A 21615-nucleotide genomic window follows, 5' to 3' on the forward strand; every position below is an offset into this window, starting at 1 on the left:
CAAGCAGGCACCACACTGTCCACACACAGCCAGATGTAGGGCTGGATCTCACCAACCAGGAGATCACGACTTAAGATGCAATGTGTTTTTTTTTTTTTATTGTTTGTTTATTTTTGAGACAGAGAGAGACAGAGCATGAATGGGAGAGGGGCAGAGAGAGAGGGAGACACAGAATCGGAAGCAGGCTCCAGGCTCTGAGCCATCAGCCCAGAGCCCGATGCGGGGCTCGAAATCACGGACTGCGAGATCGTGACCTGGCTGAAGTCGGACGCTCAACCGACTGAGCCACCCAGGCGCCCCACGACTTAAGATGAAATCAAGAGTTGGACACTTAACCAACTGAGCCACACAGGCACCCCTGAAAATATTTTTTTATTTATTAAAAAAAATTTTTTTTAATGTTAATTTATTTTTGAGGTGGGGAAGGGCAGAGAGAGAGAAGGGGAGACACAGAATCCGAAGCAGGCTCCAGGCTCTGAGCTTTCAGCACAGAGCCTGACATGGGGCTTGGACTCATGAACTGTGAGATCATGACCTGAGCCAAAACCAATAGTCAGGCACTTAACCAACTGAGCCACCCAGGCACCCCTAGAACATTTCTATGGAGACCTCCAAAGGCACCTGGATATTTGGATCTGGAATTAGGAGAGAGATCTGGGCCAAGGATGTACTATTGGGGGTCATTATCACATAAAAGATGAACCATAGAGCCATGCAAGTGGCTGAGGAAAGAGCATAGAGTAAGAAGCCTGAGTGATTCAAGTCAGAATCTTGAGGACTCAATCTTCACAGGAGGAATGGTACATGAGAAAACTATAAAAAAGAATGAGGAGTGGCCAGAGAGGCAGAAGGAGAACCAGAGAAGTAGGCTGTCTGGAGGCCAAGGGAAGAGTTAATCTTTGGAAGGAGTCAAAGGATAAAATGAAGCAGAGAGACAAAGTAAAATGTAGACTGAAAAGTGATACTGGATTTAATAAAAGGAAGTCACTGATGCTCTCAGCAGGAACAATTTCAGTCAAGTATCCTACACAAGATAGAAATGCAACAAAAGTTTGCTGAAAGACATTCATAAAAACACAAAGTTCTTAAAATTAAAATCTTAAATTAAACCTTAAAGTTCTTAAAATTAAAATTAAAATCGCTGATGTGCTGTGTTAGTGTGTTAGCGTGTTGTTGCTTCTGTTAGTGACCATCCTTCTCTTCAACAAGTTCCCCAAACATCTGGGTACCACGTGCAGTGTAAACAGCCATGAGGAATGCTAGCCACAGGCCTGTAACTCACCAGGGAAGTCTCCATAAATAAAAGTTCTCACACAAATGGGGACTTAACGGACAGAATCAGAACTGTTCAAACTTTGTTGAATTTTTCCTGTCAGTGGATAATCCGAAGCTTAGAGGAGCATTGTAAGCCACAGGAATATGTCTAGTTTTTATCTCCAATGAAATAAAGACTGAAAACTAGTACCAAAGAAGACCACTGGTAGGATATTAATATTATCGTCTTTGGATGGTAACAGTATGGATGATTTTCACTTTTTGCCTTTTTCTTTAAGCCATTTAAAATGTTGCTGTTCTTAAAAGACATCGTAGGCATGACTGAAAACTAGGGTTTTTTGTGTGTTGGTAAAGGAATTCCTGAACTAAAGATATATTTTATTTTATTCTTTTATTGACACATCAGGGGGAAAAATATCAAATGACATCATCTTTCTGTTTTCCTTTGGTAGCAGTAGAAAGAAAACAAGCCAGGAAAAGCATGCTGGGCTGGCTCAGGAAGCAGGAAAAAAAAAACAAAACACTTTAAAATGAATAATTTTTTCCTGTAATTTAACATTTTAATCATATACCTTCTATCAAAATCCTATGTGTAACTTTCACATTTTGTAAATTTAAAAATACCATTGAATCTTTTAACAAAAACTAGCTAATTTCATGCTATTTTCATAAGACAATATACCAAGTTTGGGGGTTTTAAAATCCTATTTTCAGTGAGCTTTGGAGTCAGTGGGCCTGGGTTCTGACCCTGGGCTTTCCTACTGACTCGTGTGATCTGGGGCCACTGACTTCACTTTTCCATGCTTACTTCCCTCATATGTGAATTGGGCATAAAGCAGCATGTAACTCATAGGGGATTTAGTGAGTATGTAAAGAGCCTATATGTAAAGAGCCTAGCACAACCTAAGGGCTCAGTAATTATGCACTGCTATTACTACAACACATATCAATTCTGTCAGCATAGCAGAATCACCTCTGCAGGATTTAAAAATCAAATGGTCAAAAAAATGACCCTGACCGAACTGCATCAGAATTCTAGGGCATGGGGTCCTAGGCATCCATAAGCTGCTGAGGTGACCATTATGAAATGTCAGAGTTAAGAACCAAGGGTTCAGGAGCACCTGGGTGGCTCAGTCAGTTGGGCGTCCAACTTCGGCTAAGGTCATGATCTCATAGCTTGTGAGTTTGAGCCCCACATCAGGCTCTGTGCTGACAGCTCAGAGCCTGGAGCCTGCTTCTGGTTCTGTGTCTCCTTTTCTCTCTGCCCCTCCTCTGCTCACACTCTGTGTCTGTCTCTCCCTCAAAAATAAATAAACAAACAAAAAAGAACCAAAGGTTTAGTGCTTCTTTAACCTACACCTATGGCCTCAGCATCCCTTACTACGTGCTCTGTAGTGGTCTTTTATGTGGTTTCCCTGCCCTGGATCCAATTTGCTACATCTTGTCTTCCATACAACTGCCAAGTTCACTTTCTAAAAGTACAGCTCTGTTCAGATTATTCCTCTGCTTCAATCAGCTCTCCCTACTGAGCAAATAAAAGTCAAAGTCTTTATGGGGCGCCTGGGTGGCGCAGTCGGTTAAGCGTCCGACTTCAGCCAGGTCACGATCTCGCGGTCCGTGAGTTCGAGCCCCGCGTCAGGCTCTGGGCTCAGAGCCTGGAGCCTGTTTCCAATTCTGTGTCTCCCTCTCTCTCTGCCCCTCCCCCGTTCATGCTCTGTCTCTCTCTGTCCCAAAAATAAATAAAAAATGTTGAAAAAAAAAGAAAAAAAAAAAGTCAAAGTCTTTAATATGATGTTCATGACTCTGGTTATTGTTAACACTGACAACTGTTCATTTTTCCTGCCTTCTTTCTCAATGATGGTTATACCTTTCTAGATAGGAAGCCCACGTCCCTGTGAGGTAGGGGCTCCCCACGACAAGATGTCTATAAATCACGTACAGATGGTGACTTGTTTAGGGAGTTATAGAGGGGACTGCTTGATGACATTTAAAGGCTGTGATCAGACTAAATTTAAAGTCTATGATAAAGACTCACTCTGTGATCCTACAAATTATAAAAGGTTCAGGGGTGAAGTGAGCTCTGTTTTCCCCACAGACAAGAGGCTGAGGGGAAGAGTGCTTCATGTACCTTCTATTTGGCATCAGGGCTGGATTTAAGTGTCATAAGTAAAGAGAGCCAAGATGAAATAAGAGGATAGGAAGGCAGGTTGTCTGAAATCCATGCCCCAGTGATTACCGCAGTTCTGACTTATTGCTAGGCTAACAATATTTTTTCAAAGAGTGTTCCAGAGAGAGAGAGTACAGGGAAAGTAGAAGTGCCACATACATAGAATTTTAATGAGCTTTTCCATCAACTACTTGTAAGAGAGTATTCTCTTCTTAAATAGCATGTACTAGCTCAAGTACACCCTTTAAAATTCAAAGCACCAACAAGATGAAGAAGTTCGAAGGAAAAGCAAACATGTGCCTCCAGCATGTAGTGAAATACTAAAGGTTCCGAATGGCAGCAACCTTATTCATACTCCGACTTCTTGTAAAAAGATCATAACTAGGTTTGAAAAGCCATTGTTACTAACCAAACACAAGGAAAATTACTTCTAAAACATTAAAAAGTTTCCATTTTTCTACAGTCCAAAATGCTACTAGAACATTATTTCAAAATTTGACATTTCGTATCTAAGAATCACCATAAATCCTCTTACAGCTTAGTGTTAATTAAGTCATATTTAAATCTGTAGCTGTGGAATTTTCCACATGAAATAACTATGCAGTATCACCACTTCCCTAGCAATCAGAAAACCAAAGAATAACAGTAGGTTTCCCGAATGCTACTCAGGAATAGGGCCAATGCCAAGAATACATTTGAAATTCTTGGCCCTTGATCATGGGTTCAGACCTTCCCAGAGCAAGCAAAGTAAAACTGGACTGAGATGGCCAGGAGTGATTTCTAATGGCTCTCCGAGATCAATATCACACTAAGCAGAAGCAAAAACCTCTCCTGTTACACCTGATAGTGTTCTCACAAAGTTGTAAATCTAACACAAAACATTTTAACCCTCTAGTCCCTGAGTTAAAAAAATAGGAAGAGATATTTAAAAAAAGCATACGCTACATTAAAAGTATTTTCAGAGGAAAGTAGTCTTTCCGTCATCTGTAACACCACCACCATTTATGCTGAGATACTTCCTAAGTAACAGAGCACTTTCATGTATATTGTCTGGTAGCTCATAGGTACCATTCTCACCTCTGTTTTGCTAGAAAAGAAACATCTATTTAACACAGACAATCATTTGTTCAAGACCACATAGCCTGTCCAGTGAAGTAGAACTTAAATCTAGGTCTTCTCATTATACATCCCTAAATCCTCTCTCCTCTCTCCCTAACCACTTCCAGCCCTTTATCATTCTTTATTCTCATATTACTTTATTATTACATATTACTCATATCCTTTATTCTCATATTAGTCGGCTTTTCAATGTAAGTATTCCTAATAAAAAAAAGAGTCACTCCGGGGCGCCTGGGTGGCTCAGTCGGTTGAGCTTCGGCTCAGGTCAGCCAACTTCGGCTCAGGTCATGATCTCACGGTCCGTGAGTTCGAGCCCCACGTCGGGTTCTGTGCTGACAGCTCAGAGCCTGGAGCCTGCTTTGGATTCTGTGTCTCCCTCTCTCTCTGACCCTCCCTGTTCATGTTCTGTCTCTCTCTGTCTCAAAAATAAATAAACATTAAAAAAAAAAAAGTCATTCCATGGATAAAAGTGGAAGTGGAATTCAGAAGCAGTTCATTTAAAAACATTTTATACTTCTAGCAGTATACAGGTATTAGTCATTATCTAAATTGATTTGGCTCTTGAGTTAGGATATTGATTATCTGAATGTCTTGAGCTCTTGCATTTGGTATAGTGAATAGCAAGACTTGGATAGCAAGAAACTTGTGCTTCCAGATGGGTCCATTTCAAAAAATATACCCAAATCTATTTGGCTCCCAAGTTCAAATCATGAGATTTTGGGTAGCAAGGTACACCTTTACTTTGAAAAGCAATGAAAATATTAATATTTTTAAAAATATAAAACAAATAAAAGTGAAAGCCGTTAGAACGAGACAAAAAATTAGAACTTAAATACTGAATGTATGAGAACTACTGTAAATTTTCAGAGAAGCATAACCTCTCAAGAAATCTGTGTGTTCTCAAAATCATTATATTCACTGAAAAACTAAAGAAAAAAAAGGAAGAAATATGGAAATAATCATTCTCCATCCCCCTGCCAGATTGAAGCTGCTCTATTTATAGGATACTAAAAAAACCCTTGGCGTTCTTCAAGGGCAAATCTGTTGAGACCTTTTTTAGTGAAATAAAATTGGTCTTTAGCAGTCTCCTGAGAAAGATGGCAATCATGAGACAGTGTATCTTTGCTGAAATCCGCATGAATTAGAAAATAATTCCAGTTGCGCTAAATGCCAAGAGGTCACACTTTTTCTTCCTGCATTTGGTGAACATGTGATTTCTGGATAAGGAAGAACTAATCTAAAGTAGTGATGGTGGTGAATACGTGTAAAATAATTCAAATGTGAAATACCAGAATACCAATCAAAATCAGAAAACAAAAGCTCTAGTCTTTTCTGCTAACAACTAACCACAGTCTCAGGAAGGTCACATCTCTGAGCTTCAGTGTCTTACATTCTAATGTGAGGAGTTAGTTCTTTGAAGATGCCTAGGTCCAACTCAGCTCTACCACACTCCGATTCCTTGTTTATTTAAAAGTTGTTTTGCCTTTGTTATATTTTTTAAATGCTTTGTGATGGTTATAAAAGCAACACATGTTTGTGCAGTATAAAACATAGATAAGTAGGGGCATCTGGGTGGTTCAGTTGGTTAAGCGTCTGACTTTTGGTTTCAACTCAGGTCATAATCTTGAGGTTTTTGAGTTCAAGGACTGCATCAGGCTCTGCACTGGCAGCGCGGGGAGCCTGCTTGGGATTCTATTTCCCTCTCTCTCTGTCCCTCTCCCACTCTGTCTCTCTCAAAATGAATAAAATAAAAATAAATAAATAAAACATAGATAAGTAAATAGACCCATACATCCCATCACACAGAAACAAGTGTTCTCACAAAAGAAATGTACTGATGTTTTATAACCTGTTTTTCATTTAACATATTTAAACTTGAATTGGCACTAAACGTTCTTCTGGAACATTGATTTTTATTTTTTAAAATGTGCAAAACAAGAAGGCAGACACTTCAGTATTACTCAGAGATTGCCCTATGAAAATTCCCTGCCCTTTCTGATACATCCCTGAGGGTGCAGGCCCTCCTATTCAAGATTTATCATTAATGGCATTAAGTGCTATTTCCCTTAGGAGCATTAGGGCAGAATCAAGCTAAGAGCACTGTGCTTCAAAAATCAGTTTTAATGATTACTGAGTTGGAATGTACCATCATTTATTAACCAATTTCTTTCACTGGATATTACAGCTATTTTCATTATTATAAACATTATTATAAACAAACATCTGTGTAGCTCTTTGTACATATTTGTAATGAGAACAGTGACACTTCCGTTTCATTAACTAGTAATAAAAATCAATATTTGAAGTGTCTACAAGGGAGTATTAAGTTGTAGTCTCTCATTCTGTTTCACTAAAATCCTATGAAATATAGGAATCTGATATGAAAAAGAAAGATGTTCCTTAAGTAGGAAATTTGGTTACTTACCAGCATCTTTGATCCAATTATCATAAAGACGCACAGTCCTCGAAGTAAGATCACTGAAGGCCATTTTCCACAGGATTTACTGGCTCTTACAATGGGTTCTTCAGTACAATAAAAGAGAAATGAGTTTATGATCTATAAATGCAAATAAAACCAAATTCTAATATAACAATATTATAAATGCTAAATATTTAATAGGAATACTTGGCAAAACAACAAACTTGTACTGAGGGTAAATGCATTAGTGAATCACATTAAACCCTGATACAGTGGCAAACATTTAAGATTTTTCACCATTATAAGAACAATGCTTACTTTGCTGAAAAAGGCTGACATTCTAGGTAAAAGACATAAAATGAATAAATGATTTTAAGAACTTTCATAAGCGTATCTCCCTTTTATTGAAACCACACAGATCAGAAAAGGACTGTACCTCCCATGGCAATTCTGAAATAAAAACCTAGTAGAAGAAAGTCAAGAAGATACACAAACCTTCAGAGAAGCTACTCTGATCCAAAACTTACAGCTGATCTTCAGGCATAATAAGGTCTTCTATATGCAAGTCTTTACAATTTAAGTGGAATACAGGTAGAAAGAGGAAGGAAAGAAGATCCACAACAACCAAGGAAAAGCTGCCTCCTTTACCTTGACAGAAAGATAAGAATAGTTGGAAAAAAAGTCTTCTGGAAAGGAAGGAAGGAAGGAAGGAAGGAAGGAAGGAAGGAAGGAAGGAAGGAAAGAAGGAAGGAAGCAAGGAAGGAAGGAAGGAAGGAAGGGAAAGAAAGAAAGAAAGAAAGAAAGAAAGAAAGAAAGAAAGAAAGAAAGAAAGAGAAAGAAAAGAAAAAAGAAAGGGATAAGTGATGGGAAACTAGCTCTATTATGTATTAAAAGATATTCTAAATCTTTAATAATTAAAGTGTGACACTGGCACATGAAGAAGCAAACCAATGGAACAGAGCAGAACATCCACGAATACATCAAATACCGTTAAGAATTTAGAACGGTATTTTGTAAATTCTCAGATGTACACTTTCCCACATTTTAACTTCTCTATAATTAGCATACATCTTACAAGTGGATGGTGTGTTATCAAATGAACAGTGTATTTGATTCAAAGTCATAAAGTGGGAAAATGAAATAGCTCTGGAGATGGATGGTGGTGACAGTTGCACAACAATGTAACTGTACTTAATGCGACTGAACTTTACACTTAAAAATGGTTAAAATGGTAAATTTTACATTATGTCAATTTTATCATGATAAAAAAAGAAATCCTTTATGCCTGCAACAGGAAAATTCAAACTTTCTTCTAGCATTCTGAAATAAATCCATTTTAGAATATATATATACATATATACACAAAATATATAAATATATATACAAATATATTACAAATACAAATACAAAATATATAAATATATTTTAAGACATATGGTATATGATAATGGTAGCATCTCAAACCAATGGGCACTGAATTGCCAGCAGTTCTTCAAAAAATGGTGTGATAAGACCACCTGGGTGGACGAGTGGGTTAAGCGTCCGACTTCGGTTCAGGTCTAATCTCGCAGTTCACAAGTTCAAGCCCCACATTAGGCTCTGTGCTGACAGCTCCGAGCCTAAAGCCTGCTTCAGATTCTGTGTGTGTGTCTCTCTCTCTGCCCCTCCGCTGCTCATGCTCTCTGTCTCTCTCTCCCTCTCTCTCAAAAATAAATAAAACCATTTTTTAAAATGGTGTGATAGAACTAGATGGCCATCTAGAAAAAAACTAAGTTGAGTCCAAACATTATACTATAAACCAAGATAAACTCCAAGTAGATCAAAGATTTAAATAAGAAAAACAGAACCATGAAAGTACTAGATGGCAAAAAAGAACACTTTTCTCACCTTGGAGTGGGAAAGGAGTTTCTAACTTTGACTTAAAATCCAAAAGATGTAAGAGAAGACTAACAAATTTAGCCACATGAAAATCAAGAGGAAAAAAGTAAAAAGTAAAAAGTAAAAAATGGCCAACAGGAAAAGAATATGTCCACTTCATACACAAATGCTACTCTCCTTAATAAAGAGTTCCAAGAAATTGATAAGAAAAAGACCTAGAAGTCAAGAAAAACATGGGCAAATTTCATTGGAAAAGAAATACAAATGGCTCTTAAACATATGAAAAGTTGTTTAATTTTAAACAGATAAGAAATCTACAATATTTTATCATAGCGGATGGACCAAAGTCCAAACATTTTTATCAATCAGATTGGCCAAAATCCAAAAATGTGTTGACAGGACTGTGGCAAACTCATACAGTGCTGGTCGGATTGCAAATGAGCATAACCCTTAGTAATGGCAATTTGGCACTAACTATAAATGTGTATCTTTTATCCTAGCAATGCTACTCCTAGAAACTCATCCTACAGATACACATGCACATGTACAGAATGACATATATTCAAGGTTATTCATTGCATCAGTTAGTAACAGCAAAAGACTAGAAACAAGCCAAGTGTCTATTAAAAGCAGACTGGTTAATAAATCATAATGCATCTAAACCATGAAATATTATGCTATTGTAAGTAAGAATGAGGAAGTGCTCCATGTGCTGATATGGAAAGATATCCAAGATAAATGTCTATGTGAAAAAAAGCAAAGGAAGGTACATAATTTTTAAATGACTAACTTTTACATTAAAAAGGAAGGAAGGAATGAGAATACAAGTTTGCATTTATTTATTTTAGCACAAAACAGACTGTAAAAAGATATCCATGGGTAAGGGAATGGTACAAACTGGGGTGCAGGGATAGTAGGTAGATCTCATACTGTAGTTTAAACTAATGTTAATATATTACTTATCCAAAAATAAAGAACTGAAATATTTTAAAGGAAAAAAAAGAATAGGATCAGCCATATCTTTGCTGGGACATTACTACTTAAACATCCACACACAAATGCACATATACACCAAAGAGAGATTTTTATCTTACTTCCTCAAGGGTTCGTCCCCTCCAGAGGATCTCTCCAAGTTCAGGGAAGTATCTCAGCCTGGCTTTGACACATTCTGTCTCCTTGAGCTGAATTCAGACTCAAGATTGGCTGTGGTGATGCCAGAGTCTTGCTGGAGTCAGCCTGGACTCTTGCTTTCCTATGGATCGTTTCCATAATGAAGGTATGATGTGGGGTCAGGAGCAGGGGCTCTAGGGTCACAAAAGGCTTCGTTTGAATCCTACCACTTAATAGCTGTGTGATTCTGGGAAAACTGAAAGCTCAATGTCCTAATCTGTAATATGGTGATTCTACAACCTGCCAAGATAAACTAACTCAGAGTTACTTTTGAGGACCATACGAGATTATGCCTTTTTGTTAAGTTTAGAGCACAGAATCTGATAAAGAATGAACATTTAATCAAAGTCAGACATCATTAGTTGCAGAGATAAGTTGTCCCTTATCTGGCCAAACTCATTATCTATTAGAGTTGAATGTCATTTTATGCGATAAATCTAGAGAAAACTCTACTACTTTCATTTTAAAAGCTGGTATGTCACAGATTATAATGCTTCTTCCCTTGATGTTTTCCAACTGTTTCGGTAAGAGCGTATCAGATCATGCTAAAAGCTACCTGCCTGTCCACCTTAACCACCGATAAAACAGACCTCAAGCTATTATTCTCATGATTAAGTGCCCAAATGACGCTGTCTAAATTACTCAAAACCAGAGTAAAAGATTCTAATTATATATGGCATATGGTGAGGTTACATTTCTGTTTTCTGTGCAATTCCTTCCTCCTCTTTTTTTTTTTTTTCCTCACTGATTCTACACAGGATATTCTCCTCTCCTCTCACTAAAGCACAAAAACTCAGGAAACTAGACTCTGAGGCAGGTCAGAAATATTCACAGGCAGTAAACAGAGCTGGTTTCTCTAATCCCAAACACTACATAAGACTGAGAAGAAGGGAGATGAGGAAGGTACTCAGAAAAGCAACTCACAGTAGATGGGAAGGAGCAGCAGAAGCAGATGTTTTCTCCAAACAGGTAGTAGATGGAGGGGACTGGCGGGGTAAGAAAGGGATCCATTAGCCCAAATTCCTGGAGTGTGGACTCCCTCACTGATCCTTTCCTTGTAGGTAACTTGACATCCAACAAGTGGGCCCACCAGCAGATAAGGGATGTGCAAAATTGTGTAAGGATGGGGCATGAAAAGAAAACCTGATCTTTTCTCTTGCTGGAAGTGACAAGAAGCAGCTGAGAATCTTCTAAGCTGGACAGTGATAGACTGGATGCCAATATGACATTGTAGGGACTGGTCTAGAAAACTGTTAACAACTGAATTTGGGGCAGCCTAGGTTGTCCTGCAAAAGATATAGTGCTATTCCTAGACTAGACTCAGGCATCTCTCCCCACTACCCCTAACCATACTATGATTTAGCATGGACACTTGATTGTTGGACAACAACATAGAGATGAGAAGAAACTTACTCTAGGTGGTGAAGGTACAGAGGTATCTTCTAGCTGACAGCATAACTGAGACCTTAATAACCAATTTAAAATGCTCAGTTGGGGCGCCTGAGTGGCTCATTCAGTTGAGCATCCAACTCTTGATTTCGGCTTAGGTCATGATTCCAGGGTTGTGGGACCCAGCCCTATATGGGGCTCTATGCTGAGCATAGAGCCTGCTTAAGATTCTCTCTCCCTCTTCCCTTCTCCCCCATTTACTCTCTAAAATAAAAATAAAACAGGGGTACCTGGGTGGCTCAGTTAAGCATCCAACATCAGCTCAGGTCATGATCTCTCAGTTCATGGGTTCAAGCTCCACATCGGGCTCTGGGCTGACAGCTCAGAGCCTGGAGCTCCTTCAGCTTCTGTGTCTCCTTCTCTCTGCCCCTCCCCCACTTGCGCGTGCTCTCTCTCTCTCTCTCTCTCAAAAATAAACATTAAAAAAATTTTTTAAATAAAAATAAAATAAAATGCTCAATGGCATAGTATTTCAGGGCTAGTGATGCCACAAAAATTAAGGTTCTCATGTAGGTGAAGCAGAGACTTAAAGCTCATAAATGGTACACAAGTGACCACACCACCAGTAAGGGTGGAAGAGACAAGGGATATAGGAGAGGCCCACCCCCAAAGGCCTCAAAATTATATGGTAGGAAACAGGAACTTGTTCATGGAGGACTGGTGCTGGAATACCACTGCCTACCACCGACCCATGAATTCCACTCCTTGTTTTTGACAGTATCACATGGTGACTGGGGTATTTGGTAAAGAAGGGACTTGAAACTACCCAGACTAGCTTCTTAAGGCCTCCATTAAAGATGTCAAGTTCAGGGCGCCTGGGTGGCTCAGTTGATGGGGCGTCCGACTTCAGCTCAGGTCATGATCTCGCGGTTCATAGGTTCGAGCCCCACATAAGGCTCTGAGCTGACAGCTCAGAGACTGGAGCCTGCTTCAGATTCTGTGTCACCCTCTCTCTCTGCCCCTTCTTGGCTCATGCTCTGTTTCTCTCTCTCTCTCTCTCTCTCTCGCAAAAATAAACGTTAAAAAAAAAAAAGATGTCAAGTTCAAATGTGAGAAATGTGGCTGCTGCCAACAGAAGACCCTTCCCTCCAGCAGCTTACCTGGAGACTATCCAAAGCCACAGCTGCTTATGTCAGTGCAGCATGAATATAACACCAGAACCAAGAGGGGATGCTTGAGGTATCTGATCACCTCATACATTTGGCTCAATCATAAGGCAGAACTCATCTGAGAGAACTTCTTGGTGGAATTCACCCAGATGAGAATGGGACCATAGAGCTGCCTGTGATAGGAAGTACCTATCAGGAATCCAGAAATCTAAGACCATGGTCCACTATTTCCAGGTAAATTCTCCCATGTAGAGATTTAGCCAAACCCTGTAAAATATGTAGGGGACACCTTCTCTGAGGGAAAGGAGTGGCAGAGTCAGCATATGGCTTTCCTAAGGTGTGTCTAAGATCCATAAACAAGGCCTTATGGTTTTCCATTTCTCTTGGATGTTTGGGAGGTTCTGGCCTTCCCAATGATCTTTGCTTTCGAAATCAAGACCATCAGGGACAAACCTGCAAGAAGAGATCTGGCTAGCCACACATGCTGCTTGAAGACACAAAAGGAGATATAGTAAGGTACCAGCATACAGATGGGATCTACGATGGAAATGAGGACAGTAGGGTAAACAACAAAATAGCTGACCTTCCTGTGGAAAGCCACATCTGGCCTCATACTGAGGAGGTTTGAAACTTTACCTCTGTACAAAGCAGGGAGGAGAGAGGGACAGGGCAAATCAGGTTATTCCATAGAAATCATAATTGCTCATTGGAGAACTGGTGAGGGAAACGTGCCTTCAAAGGCAGCCAGTGTTACAAGGGAGGAGAGCAGAGCCAGCCTGGAAAGCAAAAGGAAAAGGCACTCAAGCCCGACTCATTAGAAGGGGACAGGGGAAGTTCTGCAGTGAATCAGAACCAGGTGGCATCAGGATCTCAGCACATGCGGTGCTTAACGGTCTTCGGGTGAAAGTGTCACACAGCCTCTCTCTGAGTAATGACTCTGGAAAACCAGAGTTCACATGCAGTCTCTGCTCCTGTTAGCTTAGGAAGAAAAAATGCTGAGATAAGAAGCAAAAATCTCGTGAAGAATTCAAAGACTGCTAGGGAAACTTCCACCTAGATACTAATCTGTGTTTCCTGTGTATTCCCCTCCCCATCTGTTTCCTCCCTGGATCCAGTTCCCCCACCCCACCCCTATCCTCTGTATGTAAGCAGAAAGAAAGCCTTCCTCAAAGAGGTTGTGAGTCTCAGTGCTGGACAGAAGGGTGCCTGAGTCTGCTCCATCCCAACAGTTTAGTAAGACTGAGTCTGGAGGAAGGGGATCAGAAACTTTTAAGCATATTAAAATGTGAGAAATGACTGTAAAATAATAATTTGTTTGTTTAAACCTGGGTTTCTCAACCTTGGTTGTACTAACATTTTGGGACAGACAATTCTTAGCTGTGGGAAGCTGTCCTGGGCACTGCAGGATATTTAGCACCAACCATGGCATTCCCATGCCAGGAACACCTCCTTCCCAGTTGAGACAACCAAAATGTTTCCAGGACTTGCCAAATTGCCAATTGCCAGTTAAGAACCACTACTTTACTTATTTTGTTGTTTATTTACTTTTGAGAGAGAGGCGGGGGGGGGGGGGGCTCCCACAGCAGGGGAGGGGTAGATAGAGAGGGAAACAGAGAATCCAATGCAGACTCCAGTCTCTGAGCTGTCAGCACAGGGCCCTATGCGGGGCTCAAACTCATGAACTGCAAGATCATGATCTGAGTGGAAGTCAGATGCTTAACTGACTGAGCCACCCAGGCACCCTGAGAATCACTGATTTGAATTAAACTACCAACAAAACAATGATTCATCCAAATAATAATAGCTTGCTTCAGAATTACCACTTTAGCAACAATACATTTATTTCAGTGACGCTGCCATTCAAAACAATTTTTGAACTTTTCTTTACAAACTGATGTCAGAGTTTTTCAGAATTTCATGTAAATGACTTTAAGGGAGAAAAATCTTCGTCTACTACTTCAGAAAAATCAAGTTCATAACCAATCAGAACTTAAGAATGGTTCTGAAGGTAAATGGATGAAGCTGAATTCCACCTTAATAAGTGGGGTGGGAAAGGGGGGAATGGAGTAGCTTTAATCATAATTTACTACTAACATTTTCAACTTATAGGTTTGTAACATGAAGACAATTTCAAAAGAAAAATTAGTGGAATAAATGTATAGTAACCTGAGGTGGCTGTTTTACAGGAAACACTCATTTCTATGTGTACATTCCAGCATATTAGTTCAAATCCTTTTTCTCTATCATCTACTATGAACTCCAATTAAAAGTAAATTTAGAATGTGAAATAGACTCAGTGAAAAATGATTTCAAATGACAGATTTTCAATATTGTTAATTAACACACACACTGTAGAAGTAAAAATACGTTTGACACACCTACCATACAGGATTTTGCATTTCATTTTAATGTTACACGCATGCACACGCGCACACACACACACACACACACACACACACTTATGTTTTCCTTTGGGATTTCCTTTATCACTCCCCCCACTTTTTTGCCATGTCTATTGAATAACTATGTTGTATAAACTGTCTTGGGAGTGAAACAGAACAGCAGAAAGCAAAAGGACAGAAAGTTTTATCCTAGCTTTTGAGTTACTGAGGCGGAGGCACTTAGCCATACAGAAGAACCAAAGGACATAAACAGAGATTGAAGAGGAAACATCTGGGGTTTCCAAGCCTCCTAGCACAGAAGAGCATGCTTCAGGCTTGACTGAGGAAGAGTTGGAGAGAAAGCATTTAGTGCAGATCTCAACGAAAAGGGCAAGGAACCCTGGCAAGGTGCCAGGTAGGATTTCGGGAACCGAGAGCAGGAGTGGTCAGGCTCAGGTGCCCACGTAGAGAGGGAACAGGTGGTTGATGGGGCCTTGGAAGGCATAGAGAGCTTCTCACTCTGGAGTGGAGCAGGAGCAGCATAGACATTTCTGAGCACCCTCGACAGACCCAGAAGAACAGCACAAGAGCTGTAGAAAATGAAGTTGTCATGCGCTAGCAACAACACAGACCTGCAGGGACAAGTGGCCAGAGACTCGATGGGACCCCAGTATCTCGTAGGATGGCAATGTAGACAAAGGACACTGAGGACTAAAGGGCTCCTCCTTCCAAGTAACTTGGTATCACATAAGCTTGTTCTAACTTGCTGAGGGGTACAGAGAGCGGTGGTCATATTTAGAGTTGCTTGAAATAGGTTCCTGACACCCAAAAGAATAAAGAAAGCTGTATTAAAAAATAAAAATTAAGATACAAAGTAATAAAATTTTCTTCTTACATAGCTGTCTTTGTCAGTTGAGGTTTGGAAACATTTACTTTAGGTATAGAATGAAGTCATTACAATTTTTTCCCTTTCTATATCCCTTATATCGGTGGTTGCCAGACCTGGTTGATAGTGAGAATTACCTGGAGAGAGATCTGGATTCAGTTAGTATATATGGGGAGATTATGGTGATGGGCCAGGTTTGGGAACCTTTCTTAATGCTGCATAAACCAATGGCAGACACGACAACGCCCACAACATAAGGCAAGAGCACAAAATTTGTAACAGAGGATTCAGTTCATGAACGTGACCAAGATATGATAAGATATCTGGGTCAAGAAGGGCAGCAACAGGAGACGCAATCAATACTGGAATGTTTTCTCTAGTGATGCAAAACATCCATAAGAGATGTGAAATGTGAGGGATCTCTTAATCAGCACATACACCCAAGATATAAAGAAAGTAGCCTCATATTCTGAGAGCAAAATAAGCTTGAAGCTCCCAAACACGTGCCAAAGAGAAAATCATTGCCACATCTTAGGTTTTAGTAAATTACAGAAAATTAGAATATAAGCCTTGTCTTTTAGGCAAACAAAAGTGACCAAAAATATCAAATACAGGAACTAACCACCTAGCTTTCTGTTTTGCAAGTAGAAATGTTATAGTATGAGGAAAAAAGTTTCTGTCTGCAAGAGAATGCTCAACTCAAAGTGGCTTAAACAGTAAGAGGGTAAGTTACAGAAAAAGCGGTCTAAAGGCAGGGAAATGTCTTCTGGGTTGATTAATTTCTATTTTGTCATTTTTGTGGAAAAAGATGGTGGCAGTCATTCCAATTATGTTCTCATACACCTTCATCGAGACCAAAGGGTCTCTTCCAATGTGTCTCTTTTTCAGGAGCTCCAAAACCCTTCCCAGGGCTCCCCAGAAGTTCTTTAAACGTCCCTTCCCAGGACTGCACCACCTGCCAACATCTAAGCCATGCATTGAGAAAGGATTGGGACTGCAGGGGTTTTTTTAGGGTACCTGGTACCGCAACCCCACAGGGACATGGGGAAGCACATGGCTTCGGAGAGGAAGGAGGAGCCTGAAATGGGAGAAGAGTGGTTTCTCCACAAAGAAGAAAGGGGGTTAGCTTTGAGAAACGACGTCTGCTGAAACTGTGGCTGAAAGCGATTCCTCTGTAGTGACATTTCCAATATGAACTGAAGCTCTTGACAGTGAGACCATCCACCCAAGTGCTGTGTGTCCTGGTGATATGTGCTCAGGATAAACTAACCTTGACTTTTGTGTGTGTGTGTGTTTAATTAAGACATGGTTAGTAAGTTAAGCATGTTTTGCAGCATCTGAGACTTTCTAGACTTTCAATGTATCTATTTAGAATTATCTTGTGCCACAGTCTCTTTGATGATATAGGTGGTACATTATAAATTCATGAACACAAGACAACATAGGGTTGAACTCACACTTGGAAATGCTACACCACTTCCACAAACTGACATTTTTCTGGCTGGTATACACAGATTTAAATAAAATGAGCACTTCTCCCCTCCAGTACCCATGACATGGGAGTGCATATTAACATTCTCTCTATAGGACAGACTCAGGACTGTCCTTCAATCAGATTTAAGAACTGTCATTTCCACATCAAGCAGGACCTCAAAACAAGTATCTGTGCCATCTACTCCATTCCTTACTATTCCACTCTTTCATTGACTTTCACTTCTTCACTTTTCCTTAATATCAGAGGGCTCTGGAAAATATAACACTATATATGCATGACCCAACAGACTAATTAAGATTACATTTCTGTTTGGCTTGAGCTCTGCAACATTATCAGTACTCATAAGTTTGAGCGGAGAAGCAGATAAACTTGTTGAGATGTTCATTCAACAACTTCAACATGTTAATACAACAACTTGTTAGAAATGAAGGACTCCTAGAAACCAGCAAGAGGCTCCACTAGGAAACAAGTCATGTAAACACAGCGCAATGCTAAACATGCTATTTATTATGCTTACTGCTACTCTTAGCAGAGCAATCAGTATCCTTGCCAAGACTTTGGTCCCACTTCAGCATTCAACACTGGAAACATGAAGCAAGTTTAGAGAAGACTCAGAGAACATTTAGGGTAAATAAGGGCCTGCTTATTAAATCATTAGCAGGTATAAAACACAGTCCAATGCAGTAGGGAGCAGGATGAGGAAGACAGGAACCCTGCCCTTGGACTTCCTCAACTCATGGAAAGATTCCAGGAAATGTGGTAAGTCTGAGAAAAGCATCTGAAAAATTGTACAGATGAAAGTGACCACCAGGACGAATAGGACTTGCTTCTCTGTCAGAAGAAGTGAGGTATACCTCCAGGACAGCTCAATTCCTACTTGTAACCTAAATCCTAGAACAATGCCCTGAGTAAAATAGGTGCTCAATAAATATCTGCTGGATGAATTTTAAAATGCTGTAAGCTCAGGGTGCCTGGATGGCTCAGTTGGTTAAGCATCCAACTTCAGCTCAGGTCATAATCTCACAGTTCATGGGTTCAAGCCCCACATTGGGCTCTGTGCTGACAGCTGAGGGCCTGAAGCCTGCTTCAGATTCTGTGTCTCCCTCTCTCTCTGCCCCTCCCCTGCTCACATTCTGTCTGTCTGTCTCTCTCAAATAAACATTAAAAAATTTTTTTAAATGCTCTAAATAAATAAATAAATGGCAAAGCAAGGGGGCCAAACCAAAGATCCCCTCACTTATGCCTTCTCCACTTTTCTTCCAATGAATGTAATACTCCTCCCATTCATTTTCTCTTCAAACACAAGGTATTTTTTGAGCATTTGTTGCTCTGTAAGGAAGTGCTGAGCAGGATACAATATTATTTTTAAAATATGGTCCCTCAATTCAAACGACTTTCGATTTGACAGGAAAAATAAATGCCTACACAGATATCCAAAATGCAAAGCAGAACACAGGGTCACACAAATAGTTCACAGAGAGTACTACATCTTTTAGGAATGAAGGTTCACTTCTGGCACATGTGACCAGGAAGAAAGGTATAATGGAGGGGAGGATACACGAGCTGGGCTTTAAGAATAAGATTTCAATAAGCAAAAACGTGTGCACCTGGGAGAGAAGACAGACATGCATTGCAAGCAGAGAGCCCTCCAAGGGAAAATTCATTCATTTATTTACTTAATCAGTATTATCGCTTTTATTACTTTTGCTGGAGATGATTGATTTTTATTTATTAAAGTATAATTGACATACAATATTATATTCATTGCAGGTGTACAACACAGTGATTTGACACTTGTATATGTTGTGTAATAGTTTCCACGATAAATCTAGTTACTATCAGTCACCTTACAAAGTTAATACAACGCTATTGACTCTATTCCCCATGCTCTACATTACATCCCTATGACTTATTTTATAAACAAAGTTTGTACCTCTTAATAGCCTTCACCCATTTCACATGCCCAATCCCCCTCCCCTCTGGCAGTGACCAATCTTTTTTTCTGTACCTTTAAGTCTGCGTTTTGTTTTGTATTTTAGATTCCACATATAAGTGATATCATGCAGTATTTGTTTTTCTGTGCCTGACTTACTTCACTTAGAATAATACTCTCAAGCTACACATACACACACACACACACACACACACACACACACACACACACACACACACACCCATCTTCTTTTTTCCGTATCTCAGCTGTTTTTACTGAATATGATTTTTACTTATTGTGGTATCACTGACATATGATATTATATTAGTCTTTGATGTCCAATAGAGTGACAAATAATGCAGCAATCAACATGTATCTTTTTGAATTAGTGTTTTTGTTTTCTTCAGATCAATACCCAGTAGAATTGTTGGATCATTATGTAGTTCTATTTTTAATTTTTTGAGGAACCTTTATACTGTTTTCAACAGTGGCTGAACCAATTTACTCAAGGGTTTCCTTTTCTTCACATCCAGGCCAAAACTTGTTATTTCTTGTCTTTTTGATGATAACCGTTCTGATAGATGTAAGGTGATATCTCACTGTGGTTTTATATCGCATTTTCTTGATGATTAGTAATGTTGAGTATCTTTTCTTGTATCTGTTGGTCATCTGTGTGTCTTCTTTGGAAAAATGTTTATTCAGATCCTCTGCCCATTTTTAATTGGACTGTTCCTTTTTTTTTTTCACTGAGTTGTATGAGTTCTTTACACATTTTGTATATTAATCTCTAATCAGATATATCATTTGCAAATATCTTCTCCCATTCGGTGGGTTGCCTTTTCATTTTGTTGATAGTTTCCTTTACTCTGCAGAAGCTCTTTGGTTTGATGTAGTCCTATTTGTTTACTTTTGCTTTTGTTTCCCTTGTCTTTGGAGTCAGATCCAAAGCAAACATTGTTAAGACTAATGTCAAGGAGCTTTTGCCTATATGTTTTCTTCTAGGAGGATTTTGGTTTTAAGTCTTACATTCAAGACTTGAAACCATTTTGAATTGATTTTTGTATATGGTGTAATACAGTGGTCCAGTTTCATTCTTTTGCATGCAACTATCCAGTTTTCCCAACACCATTAATTGAAGACACAGTCCTTTTTCCCCACCATATATCCTTGGCTCCTTTGACCATGTATATGTGGATTTATTTCTGGGCTCTCTATTCTATCTTGTTGATCCTTGTGTCTGTTTTTATGCCAATACCATACAGTTTTGAATACTATAGCTTTGTAGAATAGTTTGTAATCAGGCAGTGTGGTACCTCTGGCTTTGTTCTTTCTACATTGTTTTGGCTATTCAGGGTCTTTTGTGGTTCCATACAAATATAATTATTTGCTCTAGTTTTGTAAAAAATGTCATTGGAATTTTGATAGTGATTGCACTGAATCCCTAGATTGCTTTGGGTCATAAGACAGTTTGGAAATGTAAATTCTTCCAATCCATGAACATATGCTATCTTTCCATTTAATTGTATCTGCTTCAATTTCTTTCATCAATGTCTTACACTTTTTAGTTTACAGGTCTTTCACCTCCTTGGTCAAATTTATTCTGACATTTTTTTTTTTGATGCGATTATAATTGTATCATTTTCTTGATTTCTCTTTCTGATACTTTGTTATCAGTGTATAGAAATGCAACAGATTTTTGCACGTTAATTTTGTATCCTGCAATTTTACTGAATTTTATTTATTAGTTATAACAGATTTTTGGTTGAGTCTTTGGGGTTTTCTATACATAAGTATCATGTCATCTGCAAAGAGTGGCAATTTTACTTCTTCCTTTCCAATTCGGATACTTTTTATTTATTTTTCTTGACTACTTGATGTAGCTAGGACTTTCAATACTATGTTGAATAAAGTGGGTATAGTAAGCATCCTCGTCTTGTTACTTAAAGGAAAAGCCTTCAGCTAGTCACTGTTAAGTATGATATCAGCTATGGGTTTTTAATATATAGCTTTTAGATGTTAAGGTATGTTCTTCCTATACTCACTTCATTAAGAGTTTTTATCATAGGGGCGCCTGGGTGGCTCAGTCGGTTAAGCGTCCGACTTCAGCTCAGGTCACGATCTCGCGGTCCGTGAGTTCGAGCCCCCCGTCGGGCTCTGGGCTGATGGCTCAGAGCCTGGAGCCTGCTTCCGATTCTGTGTCTCCCTCTCTCTCTGCCCCTCCCCCGTTCATACCCTGTCTCTCTGTGTCCCAAAAATAAATTTAAAAAAAAGTTTAAAAAAAATTTTTAAAAGAGTTTTTATCATAAATGGATGTTGAATTTTGTCAAATGCTTT

The 21615-nt window shown here is 39.3% G+C and overlaps 1 protein-coding gene across 2 annotated transcripts in view; it reads right to left on the reverse strand.

The window, feature by feature from the left end:
• ELOVL7 (ELOVL fatty acid elongase 7) overlaps positions 1-21615 on the reverse strand; it is a 74443-nt gene that overhangs the window by 21401 nt on the left and 31427 nt on the right. For both annotated transcript variants that reach the window (XM_023256840.2, XM_011282970.3), the window contains exon 2: positions 6987-7084. In XM_023256840.2, the coding sequence (XP_023112608.1) occupies positions 6987-7050 (64 nt within the window). In that variant the 5' untranslated portion in view covers positions 7051-7084. The remainder of the gene's footprint in view (positions 1-6986; positions 7085-21615) is intronic.

This window comes from Felis catus, chromosome A1, assembly GCF_018350175.1.
Source record: "Felis catus isolate Fca126 chromosome A1, F.catus_Fca126_mat1.0, whole genome shotgun sequence".
NCBI lineage: Eukaryota > Metazoa > Chordata > Mammalia > Carnivora > Felidae > Felis > Felis catus.